At 40.7% G+C, this 18,310-nt stretch overlaps 1 protein-coding gene across 1 annotated transcript in view; it reads right to left on the reverse strand.

The window, feature by feature from the left end:
- PDSS2 (decaprenyl diphosphate synthase subunit 2) overlaps positions 1-18,310 on the reverse strand; it is a 129,809-nt gene that overhangs the window by 8,892 nt on the left and 102,607 nt on the right. Inside the window, exons 5-6 of the mRNA XM_069973615.1 lie at positions 10,774-10,848; positions 7,161-7,334 (exon numbers count right to left, since the gene is read on the reverse strand). Coding sequence (XP_069829716.1) covers positions 7,161-7,334; positions 10,774-10,848 — 249 coding nt within the window. The remainder of the gene's footprint in view (positions 1-7,160; positions 7,335-10,773; positions 10,849-18,310) is intronic.

Raw genomic sequence — 18,310 nt, forward strand, 5'->3', positions numbered from 1 at the left:
TTATAACCTATGGAGAGGGGAGGGGCCGAGGGGGATGAGGGAACAGGAAAAGCAGACAAGCAGCTGTATAGTCTGGAGACTGTGTGGGCACATAAAATGCTGGATTTAGAGGTCAGAACGGTGAGTGCACGTCTGGGATCTTGGTGAGAGAAAATTGCAGGATGATATGCTGTGCAGGGGCTGCCTTTTCTCCCCTCCATGGTTACTGATCCCCCTCAGCCCCTCCCCCCTCCATAGACCCTAATGGACAGAGAAATCCTGATTGCATTTTGAGTACAGAAGTAAACTCATTTGCTCAATAAATCCTATTACAGAGTTGTTGTTTTTTTAAATCGCATGTTCTTTTCATAGTTATTGAGTTTCATTTAAATGACAGTTACGCAGTGAAGGAGGCGGGATCCCGCCTCCTTCACTTAGTGGCTGAGCGGACCTGAGACGTCACGTCTTGGGCCCACGTCAGACACTTGGAAGCGTCCGAGAACCGGGCACCGGAGCACTGCGATGCGGGACCCGCCGCTGGAACCGGGGACGTGAGTGGATGTCTTTTTTTTCAGCCACCTCCTCCCCGGCCACATCTAAAAATAGCCCCCACGCTGGAGTACCCCTTTAACACACACCTTATCGCAGCGGAATCAGCAGCGGATCCGCAGTAGATTTCATCTAAGTAACTGAACACATTATTAAATCTGCACCATCAAATCTGCAGCGGATCCGGTGTGTGTGAAGGCACCCTAAGGGTATGTTCCTACACTGTCAAAATGATGGCTGTTTTTGTTGGGACTGCGCAACTGCGCAACAAATAACAGCAGTTATTTTATAGTAACACTTATTATCTGTATAATAATGGCCATCATTTTTACCAACTGGGAACATAGCCGTATAGAATTCAAGAAACGTTCCATATGAGAGAGAGGATAGAAAAAAATATACGGACAAAAAAAGAAAGGAGCGCTGCACCTCATACCTATGGCTGACACTAATGCCTCTCAGCTACATTTAAAAACCAACGCCAGGATGTTGGTATATAATTTGATCAAAACATATTGCTTTATGTACCACGTGCAGGTCCCCTGGTTCACATGAGTCCCTACACTAACTCACCACTGTGTCAGTCAGCGACCGCTAACCTCGCAAAGCGAGCACACACAGGGAAGGGAGGCCATAGAATGGCCCTGCAACCCCACTGTCACAGGGCCAAACCCCAAGGGCCAGCCCAAAAACCACACTTGTGTTGCTTGGTGACCTCTTTCTCCGCCGGCGGTGCCTGCTGGGTTTTGTCGGGGGCCCTTGGGGATTGGTCCTGTAACAGTGGGGTTGCAGGGCCATTCTATAGCCTCCCTTCTCTGTGTGTGCTTGCTTTGCGGGTTCCACAGTCGCTGACTGACACAGTGTTGAGTGTAGGGACTCATGTTAACCAGGGGACCTGCACGTGGTACATGAGGCGATATGGTTTGATCAAATTATATACCATTATCCTGGAGTTTGTTTTTAAATGTAGCCGAGAGGCATTAGTGTCAGTCATACGCGTGAGGTGCAGCGCTCCTTTCTCTCCATGTCCGTATAGAAAGAAATATCATGCTGACTGCATAGGGATGTGCTGGGTGTAACTAAATGAATATATATATACAGTGGTGCCTTGGATTACGAGCATACTTTGTTCCGGGACCGAGCTTGTAATCCAAATCCAGAAATCATAAAAATGCAGACAATTGGTTCTACACCCCAAAAATAATGATTTATTATTCTGAACAACATGTAAAACAGATGAAACAAACATTCAGAAACAGCAGAATATGTGATATTATAGGTTACTGTACAGTAATGGAGAGGATGGGAAACACAAGGGCGGACAGAGACTGCAGGGAGCATGAAGGAATGAGCAGGGTATAGGGTGGGCACATACATGCAGCACTCTCTGTCTAGGGAGAGGGGGTTACAACTATGAAAAGATTACCTCCACTGTCCTGTCCCCTGATGCAAACCCCAGCCTGAAGTGTATTTGCTATGATTTGGAAGGTGAGGGAGACTTCCTGGGTCAGAGAGAGCTGTAGACCCCGCTATGCAGACCATGCCCCTGCTCCACTCGTGCTCCCACGCAGTACAGGGAGCTCTTAAACCAAAGCAATGCTCTTAAACAAAGTCACAATTTTGAAAAACTGTGCGCTCTTAAACCAAAACGCACATAAACCAAGGTACCACTATGTATGTATGTATGTATATATATATATATATATATATATATATATATACACACACATATACACACACACACACACTGTATTTTCCTGCATATAAGGCAACTTTTTAACCCAGGAAAATTCTCAAAAGTTAGGGCTTGTTTTATATACTGGGTGCTGAAAAATTTTAAAACCAGACTGGAGAATTGGTGGTCGCCACAGACAGTGGAGGAGCTAAAAAACGGCTGCATCTCCGCCGTATGCAGCACCCGTATAAAGGGCAGAGCAAGCTGCAGTCATTTGGGGTATGAAAAAAAGGGATATTGTAGAGTGGAACTGTGCCCAGAAAAGCACACCTCTTTCACCCGTTTTGTCGCCCTTCTATCCTTCCGGTATTACTGTACCTCCTTCTCTGCCTCTCAGATATCGCTGCTGTCTGATGTCTTTTTTATTAATTTTTATTTGTTGTGTGTTGGAAGAAGGGTAGTCATATACAGTGAGTATATCCCAAATTCTATATTTTAACTGTAAAAGTGGAAGTCATCTTATACCCTGGAAAATACGACATACATTTATATGTACTATACCAGGCCTGCACAAATCTCAGATCTAGAATTTTAGAAAACTATTTTTGATTTAGCATGGTCACCTCTAAAAAGTTGAAGTTGGACAGCTTCCTAAACTTATTCTGCACTTGTTATTGTCCAGATCAGAACAAAAAAAAAAAACCTGCAATTTCTCATTATTCAATGTATCAGTGATCACATGCACATATTTTTTTGCATCTATTCTTATACACAGAGTATGTAATCATTTACACTGTAAACACAAAACAAATACCTATAAACTCCTCATTAAAGGGGTTGTCCAGGATTAGGATTAGCCAAATTCTACCCAAAACAGCACCATCCTTGTTCTCAGGTTGTGTGTGGTATTACAATTCAGCTCCATTCACTTCAATTAAACTAAACTGCCAAAACCACAGCCAAACTGAAGAAAGGAGAAATGCTGTTTCTAGAGGAAAGTGGCCATGTTTTCTTAAGTCTGAACACCCCCTTTAAATACTTGAGGAGATAATCTAAAGTGTCTTAAAGGAAAAAATGTTTTTATTGCCCATAGCAGCCAATCACAGCTCAATCTAATTTTGTATTCTGATCAGGTAAAATGCTTTAAATGTTTGCTACAGACAGACATCAAAGCTTTTCTTTTTGGCACTTTTTGATTATAAGTCAGGCTGCGGTGCTCCATCAGCAGCATGTCTATGACTGTGCTATGCATTATCTCTATGTTATATTTGTCCTGCTTCTGCTTAAACTCCCATGAGTAAGCAGTACTTTGCAATATAACAAGAAAAACTCATCGCTGTTACCCAAAGGGTTCTATGATGCTCCTGGGCACAAGGTGAACTTCAGGGAATACAACACTAGAGTGCAGTGTACATGGAAAATAGCATTAAATTATGGATGGAAAATCTGCTGTCTGCTGCCCCATTACTACTAAACACCTAAAACATTTTATCTTCGGCTTAAAGGGCATACCTTTCTAAAACCATCCATATCATGACTAATAGTATGCACAGATTCCTTCAGCATTTTGCTCATTGTTCCAGTTAGAAAAATAAATGTAAATCAGGTTGTCAAGAATTTAACAGGGTTCAGAAAACTCATTACACTTGCAATTAGCTTTTTTGGCAACATAATTTAATATAAGTAATAAAAGTATATAGGGCCCTATATACATGGGAAAGCTTATTGTGCAAAAAATTGTTAAATTGTTCGCATTTTAGAGATGATCTTTCTGTGTGTATGAGGGCAACAATCTAATAACTAATGAAAGTTTGTTCACCTGTCATTGATCGCGTGTTTTGAGCAGACCATAAAATCATAAATTGTTCACAAACCTTTTGGTGTATGTACACATCGAAATTATGAATGTTTGTAGACTATAGAGTATAGGGACAATCGTAAGTGCGATCGCAACTAACGACTATTGTTCTGTGTGTTATGATGAATGATTTCAGGTCCTTCTCACAAGGATTGTTGATCATTAATCAGTGGAAACAAAAAGCCACTTTATCTAATAGGGCTCTAAACGTGGGCATAAGACGCCAGCATGGAGCAGGAGGCTGGCCAGCGGTAAATATGCAGTAAAAAGAGGGAGGAGGAAGTTGTGCCACTCTACGGCATGACTCACCACTAACATTAAGCTTCTACTCCCTTTTTAGGCTATGTTCACACAACGTACGGACAACAGCTTTTGTTTGGCACTTAAAAGCAACGGCTGTTGAACTGATTTTTTTCACGATTCATGCAAAAATTCAGCAGTTTGTAGCTGCACAGCTGATGCCTTCCCCACTCCTCCAGCAATACCCACTTTGAATACTCACCACTGCAAAGCCCTCCACCAGCCTGCTGGGACTTAGGGGATATCACTCCAGACAGTCTCCAGCTGCCACCCACCACAGCGGAACCGATGCAGCTACCTTTAAACAGCTACTGCGGAGGACATAATGGACAGCCTCCCAGGAGTCTGGGGAACACCACTTCAGGCCAGTGCTGCACAGCCTCTGGCACTAGCCACATTCTGGTTCACTGGTACCCGAGCCTGCTACCTTTAAACAGCCGCTGCAGGGGTCACAACGGCAGCCTCCCGGGAGTCTGGGGGAATGCCTCTTCAGGCCACCACTGCACAGCCTCTGGCCACTGTCCCCCACTTCAAGGGCACCCATCAACTCCTTAGGCTGCCAGCCCTAAGGTGTGCACTGGGTGCTTTACATATACTGTGCAGTGGGTGCTTTACACAGAGAGAGAGAGAGAGAGAGAGCACAAGTGCATACTATATGTAAAGCACAGAGATTTATACTATGTGTTATTAGAAGAAGCATCCCTATCTTTAGTGCAATTAACCAAGAAAAAGAACAGTGAAAGAAAAATTCAACAATTTGGCAGGCCAAAATGGGTGTGGCTTGCAAAAGGGGTGTGGTTTAAAAAGGGGCATGGCATCATAATTGTTCAATAATTGTAATCAAGGTAATTGTAATCAGTGATGGCTAACCTTGACACTCCAGCTGTTGCAAAACTACAATTCCCATCATGCCTGAACAACCAAAGATATGGCTTTGGCTGCCCCGGTATGATGGGAATTGTAGTTTTGAAACAGCTGGAGTGTCAAGGTTAGCTATCACTGCTTTAGGCCATAATCACCCAGCCCTAACTACTAGCGCGTCCTCTCCCGCTTGTTCTCCCAGTACAGGTGTGAACACTCAGACTTATCAAAACTTGACATATCTCTATGACATGTCAAAAGTTTTTCACCCCAGTGCTGAATTCACAGCTTACACAGCACAGTGTAATATCCTCTATGCTGCTTCTCTGAATATTGTGGGTATATACAATGTATGGGAGACATCATAGATGTTTCGGTCATATTAGACCAAGCAATTTTTAACGATTAACGATCACAAACAAGATTGTTTACCATTAACCTAAAATCATTCACCATATTACACAAAACTATAGTTGTTAGTTATGATTGTTAGAACAGTCGTTACTACAATCAATCATTTACTCTATCTGATCCGAGCAAAACTAACGAACGATTTGGAATTATGATATAGCCAGGTCCTCCAGAAAGACAGAGAGTTAGATATGTAAAAAGATAGAAGTATTTATTCAACAGTTATATAAACTAGATAAAAGATGCATTAAAAACCAATATTGAAAAAAACCTGCAAATCAGTAAATGATACACATATATCATTAGTGAGTACTCTATGCATGCAAAATAACGAATAAATTACGAAAAAATTTGTTATTTTGCATGCATACAGTACTCACTAATGATATATGTGTATCATTTACTGATTTGCAGGTTTTTTATAAATATTGTTTTTAATGCATCTTTTATCTAGTTTATATTACTGTTGAATAAATACTTCTATCTTTTTACATATCTACCTCTCTGTCTTTCTGGAGGACCTGGCTAGATCATTCTTCTTCTGTTTGCTCATCTCTCTTAGGGTATAGGAGTCCCTTCAGGTTAACCTCGTTAGACTTAATATACAGTTAGACTTACATCCTAGTTTCCGATGTGGAATTATACTGAATGATTAGTAAATGAATGCAGAATTACAGCGTACGATTAACAGTAATTTTAGGGTCAGATCTAAATCAACGATCAACGACATGCAAATGATATTTTTATTGTCGCCTGCAACTACACAAAACGATTATCGTTTAAATTCTAACGATATACCGATTCCTTCAGTGTTTTTTTTTTTTAGCGCAAAAAGGAAGGAGTTTTAGTCATACGTACATTCGACCCAAAAAAGGCAATTCTGCATGGAATTCAGTTCCTTCTCTTATGTTTTACCTTGTATGAACTCCCAATAATTCTTGCTTGTTATTTTGGGGATGGTATCTTAAATTTCTACATTATCTGCCTGCCAATAAATTACATACCATTGGGTATTTGGAGGAGTTTACTTCAGAAGAGCAGACTCTTACTATTTTCCATTGAATATTAAAACTCAAAATATTATCAGATCCACATTCCCCATATACTGTTTTTCCAGCGTATGAGACGACCCCTGACTTTCAAGAAGATTGTCAGGGGTTCGCCTTATACGCCGGAAAACGGCAGCTGTCCCGTTCCCGGCGCAGGCAGTGTGACCTACACTGACTCCACCGGGGATCCCCGAAGCTCTCCCAAGCAGCCGAGCGTCTCATCGGAGAAGCTCGCAGACGCTCGGCTGCTGGGAGAGCTTCGGAAGAATGACAGAGGCTTTGGGTACTTCCGGAGGCGAGTTAACTGTTTTTTTTCTTGTAGTGGTTGCCCCATATGGTGGGGATAGGGCCATTTTGTAACTCCCCCCACCGTATGGGGCGACCCCCAACTTCTAAGAACATTTTTTGGGGTTAAAAAGTCGTCTTATACGCCTGAAAATACGGTACTGATAAAAACATGACCACATAATAAATGTACCTTATAGCTTAACGACATGTGCTTTCCATATTGGAAAGCCATAGACTGGACCTCTGGATCATGCTTTGCTAGTTCCATTGCCGCTTGACAGCTTTTAGCCAGAAGTGCACCATGAGAAAGGTAAATGTGCTCCATCCAGTTGTTTATTCCGATGTCATCGGTAAAGGCATTTTTCTAAAATAAACACAGATATAAAATTATGGTTGTCTGGATAAATCCTATGCAGCATTATTAACCAAATCTAATTCAACTTTTAATAAAAACCTGAATACTTAAACCCTTCACGTCTCAGCTACTTTTTACTTTTGCATTGTCAATATTTATCCCCATGTTCTATAAGCTACAACTCTTACTCTTCCATCTACAGAGCAATATGAGGGTTTGTATTTTGCAAGACCAATTCTACTTGACAAAAATGACAAAACAGAACAAAAAATAAATAATTAATGGGGCAAAATTGAAAAAAAAAATTATAATAATGAATTATGCAAATAACATGCTATTTACAATATTCAGGTAGTCTATATTCTGTGGGTCAGTAAGATACCCAACTTATATAGCGTAAATATTTAAAAATTATATGCTTAAGCATTCCAGAATTTTTTTAAAATGTTCCTCCCTGCTGCACGCTGGCACGTATACGCACCAGAGACGATCGGTGTCCCGCGGTGCGGCTTTGTTCCAGTAATACATCGCCGTTCAAATCACAGCTCTTTTGACCCTCTTCTGTCTCCATGTCCATTGAAGGCCGGAATTTAGGCTCTCCCATTAAGAATGCATTGGAGAGCATGACTACTGGCTTTCAAATGGCCTGGACACAGAAGAGCTATGATGTTGACGCACACGGGATTTGTACTATGCCGCGAGACCGTAACGAACCAGCGTCGCAGGAGACCGATTGTCTTTGATGAGTAAAACTTAACTTTTATTATAGAGTTAGCATAAAAAACTTTTGAGTAGAATCCTAAATATAATTTATGGATACAAATAATTTAAAAGGATGTGCAGAATTACTAGGCCCTACTTCACCCCTGCCTGTCCATCTAAAAGACCAACTGGTGTGAGCATCCTCTTCATTCCAGGCGGGGCTCAGCCTAATCCGGTTACCTGACTGTGGTGTACTGATATGTTTGAATGTGGTCAGTATGGCCTATGAGGATAAATGTGCTCCAAGAGAAGAGAGTTGCATTTGTGGAGCAATGTGCCAGTCCAATTGGTCCCCATGGACTAGTTAGGACCTGAAGTCTATCTTTAGTCCCTCATCATATATGTGCATATGGGTGCCATTTTGCAGTGAAAGTATAAGAAAGCTATTTTTCTGCATCCCCATCATTCATTGAATAGTAGCAATGACAGATTCTAGGACTGGACAAAGGGGTTTTCAATCAGCTACCTCTGGCAGCCGAATATACTGAGGTTTTATACAGTTACTCCCGGGGGCACAATTCTTATCAGCAGCTCCACCAAAAACAGTTATTAGGGGGTTAATACAATTTTTTTTTTAAAAAATGCATTTACCAACAGCCTACATTAGATGCCTTGTTTAATATTAAACAGACGTTATGTTAATGGTCTCATTACTCTGTGCAAAAAAATAAATAAAAAATCTTGTTGAACTGGTGCCCATTGTAGAAGACGCAACACATGATATGCCTAGAAAAGAATGAAATTCAAGCCCATCTCACTCTTATGAGGTATCATCTTTCTAGAAATCAAAACCAACGACTAAATCAAATTCCTGCAGCAGACTCTAATCTTACTAACTTGAGCACGTGCCAAGAGGTGCAATGTTACATGGAGAGGAGGGATCACAAAATTGGACACTGATTTGAAAAGAAACTATTTCTTTTGTAGCAAGAAGCGTCATATCAAAATTCACCATGCAAGACAGACTATTAATTCAGGAATGGTAAGGAGGTAATGTAATGACAGTTCAGAACTTTGTGATGGAATAAAATAGCAGCACGTTAAATCCATAGGAAGAACTTATGTTAATAAGAAAATATACAAAATGCAAACTTAATCTAGGTCAAATTTACTCTGGACTACCCTATACAAATAAAAAAATACTTATCAGTTAATCTATTTTTATTCTATTTCTGAGATAAGTAAATAGGATGGGAAGAGTAAAAGCTAAGCAGATTCTTTGGTTCTTACATAAGGGGAAAGGTACATAGAAAATGTGGTGCCAATGTAATAAATGCCGCTAATGTTTAAAGTGAGTTACGGTAATTTTGATTTTCCTTCCATCCCCTAAAGTGACAAGTGGGTGGTTACAGTATAGCTAGTACTACAAAACCACAAGCCTGCATAAGGCTACATCAATGAAAATAAACATAGGCTCATGGTATGCAGCAACACATTTTTTTTTATTGTTCCTGCAAAAGCAGGTTCAATAAAACATATAAAGAATGAAACATGGTGTCACCATGATCGTTTCAACCCATATAATAAACTTAAGACATCATTTATGCTGTACAAACTGCACTACAGTATATGATTCAAATGATCGCATGTTAAAGTACTATAGTGCCACAAAAAAGCAAACTTTTTTTCATTTAAAAAGTTCCAAAATCTAAAAAAAAAAAATTTAAACACACCTTTTTCCATTTATACAGTAGGAAAATAAAAACAAATACACATGATTACCAATATGGCAAAACCAAAGAACCAAACTCTCAAAATATTATGTTATTTATCTCATGGGGAAATGCACCATTCCCTCAAAAATAAATAAATAAATCAAACAAAATTTTTTTGAAATAACTATTTTTTGGTCACTATCATTGGAAAAAAAGTAATGGGTACCAATGGGTAGAAAATATTTAAAGTGTACCTGTTGTTAAACTTTAATCTAAAACAGTAGATATGATATAAAGCAAAATTGCAATATACATTCATTATTATTATTATTATATTATTATTGTAATTATTATTATTATTATTAATCATGGAAAAAACTGCACTTCCTGTGTCCCGACTCTTTTTTTTCCCAGTCTCGAAAATCAGGAAGTCTCAGAGCTCATAGAGAAGGCAGTCATGTGATTGATGGACACACTGAGCCGTGACTCTCTGTACTGGCCAGAATTCCTGGGTTTAGTCTCCTTTATTCAACCAGCACAAGTCATAAAATCTGCCTTCAGGAGACTGGACCTGGATTTCTGGTAAGTTTTGTTTTATTGCATGATAACAACAATAAACAAATAATGAATGTAAATTGCAGACTTGAAAGTTATATCGCCTTGAAGGTCAAAATGGCTATTGTCATAAGGAGTACCCAGAAAGAAGTGTCAGAAGTTTTGATCTGTGGGTGCCTGGCTACCGACACCGTCTAAAACGAAACAGCAGAAGTGCTCAGACAGTCTGTGGTGGGCAGCAGAGTTTGTGGAGAGTCAAATAGATTTTCTCACCACCACAGAAGAGCCCAGCAGAGTTTATCAGAAATGAAGGTGCACTGTACTTGGCAGAACGCTTCTGCCTCCTACATTTAGTGGGGATCTCAGCACCTAGGGCCACCTGGGATCAAGTCACTACAATATGTGATTTAAAAAAAATGATTATAGGTACCCTTTACTAATGCATAAAGTGACTCATTTAAAAATGTGGTACTGACCTCTGGTAAATTTGAATTTTCATAGTATATTCCTTGCACCAGGTCACCAATGGCACCGGATACTAACTCCACAACCTGCAACAAGATTGTCATGTTTAGTTCAGATGAGATAACAAAAACATGACTAAGTATATCAATTCAAGAAATGGTTTTGCATACACGGTGCTTTGAACTCATCATCTAAAGGACTCTTATGTAACTTTGCCTGCAAGATTAGGTAAATAGCCTTGGACAACACCGTTTGATGGTTATTCACACATTACTCAGTTGAGTCTGTTTACTTGGTCTTACAGCTACAGCACTGTCACTCTGACAGCAGAGTGTACCCCCCCCCCCCAAGCTCACCCCCACTGTGTGCCCCCCCTTCGGCCTGGAGCTCATCTGCCCTACAACCTGTATCCCCCCGTGATCTCCCGGTGGCCGACCGCCATCCAGCACCCCCCCACCCCCCGTGATTTCCTGGTGGCCGACCACGAATCACCCCCCCCCATCTCCCAGTGGCCGATCACGAACCCCCCCCCAAACCATGATCCCCCGGTGGCCGACCGCGAATAACACCCCCCCCCCCCACCCCCAGATCTCCTGGTGGCCGTCCACACAGCACCCCATCACCACCTCCCGGGCGCACGAACTACGGGCTCTGCAGCTGATCCACAGCTCACCCGGTCAGCGGTGCAGCCCCCCCTCCCCCAGTGCGATCTTCAGGTGGAGCCTGCTGCTCGCCCCGAAGCTCCTGTGAGTGCAGCCCCCGTGTGTTCTCCTGGTGGCCGCCCGTCCCCCGCTCAGAGCTTAACTGGTGCAGCCCTGTATCCAGCCCCCAGGTGTACGATCTCCCGGAGAAAGCCCTGGTGACTATGCGGTTCGGTCCGTACATGAACGGCTCTGGACTGGTGCAGCACGGTGTGTCACGGCTGCAGGGGCTGCGAGGTGAGGATTCTAGGGTTTAGGGGTGAGTATAATGGCCGCCCCGCCGTCCTGTCCGGTGACTGCAGCAGCTCTGCCAGGCGACTCGCTGGCTCAGGCGCTGTTAGTTTTCTGACAAGTTGGCATAGTGCGGTTTTACATGCGGTAATCCTAGCTTACAGTACACCATTGCGCAGATAGGAGAGAAATAAATAAAGTGTGTGTCCGGCAGACAGGATTAGTGTGTGCACAGTGCCCGACATGGCGGTATTCACACTCGCAGGTTTTGTTGCATTTTTCTATTTAGGCAAAAGTGATTACTTTAAACAGCTGTGGAGAATCCCCCAGAGCCTGTGTGTGTATGTGTAGGTATGTGTGTGTATATATATATATATGTGTGTGTGTGTGTGTGTGTGTGTGTGTGTGTGTGTGTGTGTGTGTGTGTGTGTATGTATGTATATATATGTATGTGTGTGTGTGTGTGTATATATATATATATATATATATATATATATATATATATATATATGTGTGTGTGTGTGTGTGTGTATGTGTATCGCCATCTCAGCTCTGCTACATTGCCCTCTCTGCTCTGCTACATCGCCCTCTCTGCTCTGCTACATCGCCCTCTCAGCTCTGCTACATCGCCATCATCAGGCAGAAGCATTGCATGATGGGAAATGTAGTTTCCTATCTTGAATATAGAACATCTTTTAGAAAAACTTGTAACTCAGGAACAGTAGCAGCTAGAAAGATGTGAGACGACTCAAAATACTCAGGGGGACTTGCTAGGTTTGGGAGCATTTCATTTTTTTTTAGCTCTTGGGGGGAATACCCCTTTAACTTATCAGGTACCACTTATGGGAGTCTTCTAATTTGAGCACACTCTATTGTTCTGAATTTAGAACACCAAAGTGATATCATGTATTATAAAGATTTGTTTTCCTAAAAGACAATGAGGCATTCCCAGGACTGAGACATTGATATTTTTTGTTAAACTTGTTTTATTGAAAATTAAAAGAACAATTCATTAAAAAACTGATGAAAAATCCTACAAAAGTATAAAAATAAAAAGTAAAACATAATTATCCCAACAAACCCAACTTGTACCCAAAAAAGGGGTGTAGCTTCGCGCATGAAAACTTTATCTGTGGCATAAAAAAACACACAGGTTAATTGTTCAGTGTAAACGCAGCATAAGATTTCTAGGTTGATCTAAAGCCTAATTTTAAATGCCATGGAAAAAAAATTATTTTGTATTCCCCAGACAAAGCCATTTGAGATGAGCGAGCCTCCCGTGCATGTGGCATTTGATTACCGGTGGCTGAAGAAGTTGGATGCAGCCCTAGGGAGTCCTGGAAACAATGGATACAGCCTATGGCTTTATCCAACTGAGCAGAGAAATATTTGGGATGCAGAGGGTGTGAATATATAGCAGAAGTCAAACCTGTGGGTCCCTGCATTGTAAAAACACTGAATTAAGGACAGTTTGGGATGCAAAAAAGATCGGTAAATGCCAGAGGGCACTTGAGCAGCAATTTATCCAACCCTGGTAAAGAAGAAACTCCTTAGTGCTCAAAACTGCAGAAACACTATCCTCACAGTGTGGACGGGTAGCAGTGACTTGCTTAAAACCAAAAATGGGTATACTGGAGTTGATTCACTGGCTTGTAAAGAGGCAGTGCTTACACAGAAAAAAAAAACACTTAACCAGGGCTCAATCTTTTATCACTACTTGTAGCTTTATCCATAAGTTTATATTCACTGGTCTCAGGATAAGCTCAGAGGCAACACAATGGAGGTGGAACACTTGGTTCTCTTCCTCTCTCCTTCTGTGTACCAATACTGTACACTAAATACTCTACACCCAATAATGAAATACTTTACCTAAATAGCTGGCAAGCCTTTATCAGAAGCTTCTGCATAATGCTAGTGGCTGAAAAGAAGCATGTGACCAAGGCTTTCGTACATTATTAACCCTTACACCGACAATAAACCTCAGTGTGTGCAGTTTAACATTAGGGCACGTTAAATAGCAGTACATTAAAAAAACAAAAATACAAAAAAAAAAACAGTTTCAGACTAAGCAAGATATTCTTGAGCCACATGGCAACGCTAGGCTGGGACACAGGTACCTAGACACTGCCATCCCTCTAAAAAACATTATTTGGTTTACCTCAAGAAGAGAACCCCTGTCCATATGCCCTATTTAGACAAATGGACATCATAGAAGAGGGTCCCACGCTTGATCGAAAAGACAAAATATAGAATAGACCCTGCTCTAGTGCAGATGACCAATTCATTCATTTTAATGAACGGTCAATAATTTCAATGGCTACCAGTACTGTCGGGCCACCTGCAACTTACTATAATGATAACTGGTAAGTTATTAAAGATAGAGAAGCCAAGATAAGAATCACTTTAAGCATTAAGAGGCTAATTAATCATTGTCTTTGCGCCTTTATTTTGGCTTATTAGGTGGTTTTTTTTTGTTTGTTTTTTTGCATGACAAATTGCACAGCAGTACTCCAGTCAGACCATGGCGTAAGTTTTTTTTAGCCAAGCTGTGTTGGCCCAAAAAATTGTGCAAGCTTTATTATACATTCTATGCATGGATCGAAGATTTTTGTATCTTAAACGTGCGCTAGTGCAGAATTATTTGTGCAAATGATAAATGTCCCTCCAAATGTTTTACATTTTGTATTATAAATGCAGTCTGGGGATTTATTTAGAGGTCTGAGCAGAAACATCCATGCTGATACCTTCATTTCACACAATAATTAAGAGGTATAAAAAATTTGGGCTCATAAATTACAAATTACAAATATTTTATACAATTTCTCAAAACAATCTATTAAGGAATACAAAAGGATACACAACTTTTATAATTATGGCTGACCTTGAATCATAGTAACTTCCAATATTTGACAATTCACCCCCTTTTAAAAAAAAAATACACAAAAGTGTAAAAACCAAAACAAAAAACCCCCAACAACAATTATTATTTCTGTTCATGTGGGAAAAGAGCAGTATAAATAAGTGATGGATGCAATAATAAAAATGCCTTCAGGCAATGCCATCTGTGCTAATATGGAGACAAGGGGTAGTGCTTGCTGCAGGGTATATTCAGCCATCTGAAGATCATTTGCTGCCTTCTGCCATCTCCCTCAATGGTAGAACAACATATCCAAGGTTTGTAATAGCACTGGCTAACCTAATCCACATCTATCCAATGTCTATCAGCATAACCAAGACTGTAGAGAGGCAGATACGTTACAACAGCACAAAGTTATACTACTGAATACTGATTATACTTTTACATTAAATGGGCCATTACAAAATCACCAATTTCGTAAAATATTTTTAAACTTTTTTTTGTTAGTGTTTTTACCATTTTTTTTTATTTTACTTCCTGTTGTTTCTGTGTTGATATGAAGGAGGCTGTTGTAAAGTGATTTGTAAAGTGATTTGTAAAGTGATTTGTAAAGTGTACAGGTGTGTGCACACTACAGAACAGCGACAGAAAACCTGTAGAACATTCTGCAGCTCGCACTTGATCACGCGTCTCCGCCCGTGTCATAGACTCCATTCTATGCACGGGTGGATTCCGTTGTCCGTCCTAAGAATAAACATGTTCAACAGTTCCCGATCGGGTGCAAGATGCGGAATGCATGACAGGGTTTCCATCACCATTCCATAGTGTGCACGCACCCTTATAGGTAAAGCGAATGTACCATCAGGTACATCTCTTAGGGTTTTCTAGCTTAATGGATTGGCGCAGGAATGCCGGTGGCGTAGTCCTTTTGTTGAACTGCCACCCAGACCCGAGCCAGCCCCCCGTGGGACATGGCTCTATTGATTATAACGGAGCCGTGCCACAGAGGGGAGATCGTCACACTGGGAGCAGTCAGGCCCACCCTCCAGAGCTCCATGCCGCCCCAGAGCTCCATGCCGGTGCCCAAGAATAGATCATTGCTGTGTGTAGGAACCAGACGGCGGTTCAGAAAAAGAACCACGCCACCAGCATCCCCGCACCGGCGGCAATCCGTTAAGGTAAAAAACCTAAAGTGATGTACCTGATGGTAGACATCTGCACCAGTATAAGGATCCTTTTACACGGGCTGATCGGCAGGCAGGAACATTCGTTGCCCATAATCTGACTGTGCAAAAAGATCGGCCATTGAATGAAAAATCTCTCGTTCATTGGCTAATCGCATCTTTTGTGCAGGCATTTAAATCACTACTAGTCACTTGCACATATTTCCATGTAAATGACTATGATGAAGTTATTAGGCCCCCAAAATGATCCCACAATCGTTTGCGCAGCCCAGACACAAAATTAATTGATCCTTGTATAGGCTCTGCAAATAACCATGGCAATTTGGAAGGGGACAGGAAGCAGCAAAGTTTGAATCCAACCTGCAGATATGTTACTTTTGTGCACGGGAAGCTGCGGATGGAGGCAAGTCTTCTACCTTCATATTCTGTTTCTGTGTATTTCGTAGTTATAGGCACAGGCTATAACACAGGTTTGGAGAACTGGGAGCGGGGCTGCTGCCCCCAGAGCACAGTTTGTCAAAGAGAGCAATAAAAGAGCTAAAGATGACTTTAAAACTACAAATGTGAATACTTCTTAAAAAGAGACAAGAGTACATCTCGGAGGACCAGCAGAGGAAACCACTATGAGTAGACGCATTCAGCTTTACACAGAATCCCTTTACAGCTTTTATACATTGGAATCAGCAGAACAAAATAAACAATGGCACAATAAACCTGTAGGTGGCGACAATGAGCACCGAGATAAATAAAAAATATGATTCAAAACAGAACTGTGGGCTGCCTGTAAACTTAATGCACCAATTTCAAACAAGTATAGCTTGAGGCTACCCCTTCAGCTGCTCTCAAACTTTTTTCGCTTCTTGAATGTTTAATTTCCTATGCATGCACTTTTGAGGACATCCGATCCTTCCTATAACTCTGCCTAGTTCTGATTGAATTAAGGGATTTTGTTTCAGTCTTTATCATTCTTGTAATTGAAGACATCAAGCTGAAGGATGTAGCCCTAAATAACCCTATACCTCTCAGTATCACAGACTGTCTTTATTTGATAATAAAACTTCCTAAAGACCTATTGTGTTTCAGTTATTCTTTCCTGGCCCCTTGGTTAACACATTCACTACTGACGGAACTCACAAGATGCCTAAGAGAAAATCACAATGTAACCCAGAAACAAACAGGAGCCCACGATGTGGTGGGAATGGATAGACTTATAAAAGCATCATCTTATGTGTTGAATACAGTTACAAATAAAGCAATACAGTAGTCACTTTTCCGTAATCGTGATGATCTGTCATGTATCCTACGCTATGCTTGCTTGCCCCAAAGACTTGTAATAAGATCTATTGGAAATATTTCTGTAACCGGAGCCCTAAAGAAACTAAAAGGACAATGTATCTACAGTGTTACCAGATGTGCTTAGTTATTTAACTGGGAAGCGGTGTAAAACGAGGGGCTTTGCTTCCTCATATTTTTCCTAGATGATATCGGGCAAGACCCGACTCCCAAATTGTTAAGTGTTGGATTTCACCTATAGGTCTGCAACAAGCTGAAATCAAATGTCACTCCTCATATTAGATTACAGTATATGCGAAAAAGATTCCCCAGATTATTCTGCCTGCTGGGACGTCATACAGGTCAATCACTCAGTAGAAAATCTTATAGTTGGTAAAGAGGTCTAAGTTCCGAGTTGGTAGGGGTAATATGAAGAGGAATGTACAAAGACACAGAGTCCTGCTCTAAATGTCAAAGTGATAGAATGAACTTTTAACAATGCATCTAGCAGTGTAGATCCAGCCTTCTTCCTCCCGCCGCTGAAACATGAGACACTGCACAGATTATCTTTCTACTTCAAACAAACTACCACCACAAGGTTATATACGTCCTGTGCAGCCTCAAAATATCATCAAAATCATCACCAGTCTAAAGTGCTAAAGAAACAAACACATGGATTTATATTGGATTTGTTAGAAAAAAAAAAAAAAAAAAGTCTAGTGTTTTGTCATTTACATTAAAATCAAGTACATGGTTGTAGTTGTAGTGCCCTTCTCAATCACCTGCAATAAGCCAATGACAGTAAACCCTCTGCCAAGCGTTTGCTGTGCCATGCATAGGCTCTTTTACGTCTTTTCTTGTTCCACCATTTTTCAGAACATAAAGAAATAAATGATAAAAACCTAGCCGCTCTATTGATTTTAAGGGGTACACATTGCTGTTGATGACAGAATAACTGTTCTACCCATTAATAAAAAAAAATGGACAGTTATTCTGCCAAAGAATACACATTTATGGTAGCAAAAAAATAAAATAAAAATAATATATATATATATATATAAATATATATATATATATATATATATATATATATATATATAGAGAGAGAGAGAGAGAGATATTAAGACACACACACACACTATATATATATATAAATATATATATATATCCTCTACACACTAATCATCCCTAAGAATAATGCTAGTTGACACATTTGACTGTGCTGTCCTGTTCAGACTAGAACCCATCAGACTGGCCATTTGATGACTCCAGGTCAACAAACTATGATAGACAAGAGACTGAG

The sequence above is a fragment of the Dendropsophus ebraccatus genome, chromosome 6 (genome assembly GCF_027789765.1).
Source record: "Dendropsophus ebraccatus isolate aDenEbr1 chromosome 6, aDenEbr1.pat, whole genome shotgun sequence".
NCBI classification, from domain to species: domain Eukaryota; kingdom Metazoa; phylum Chordata; class Amphibia; order Anura; family Hylidae; genus Dendropsophus; species Dendropsophus ebraccatus.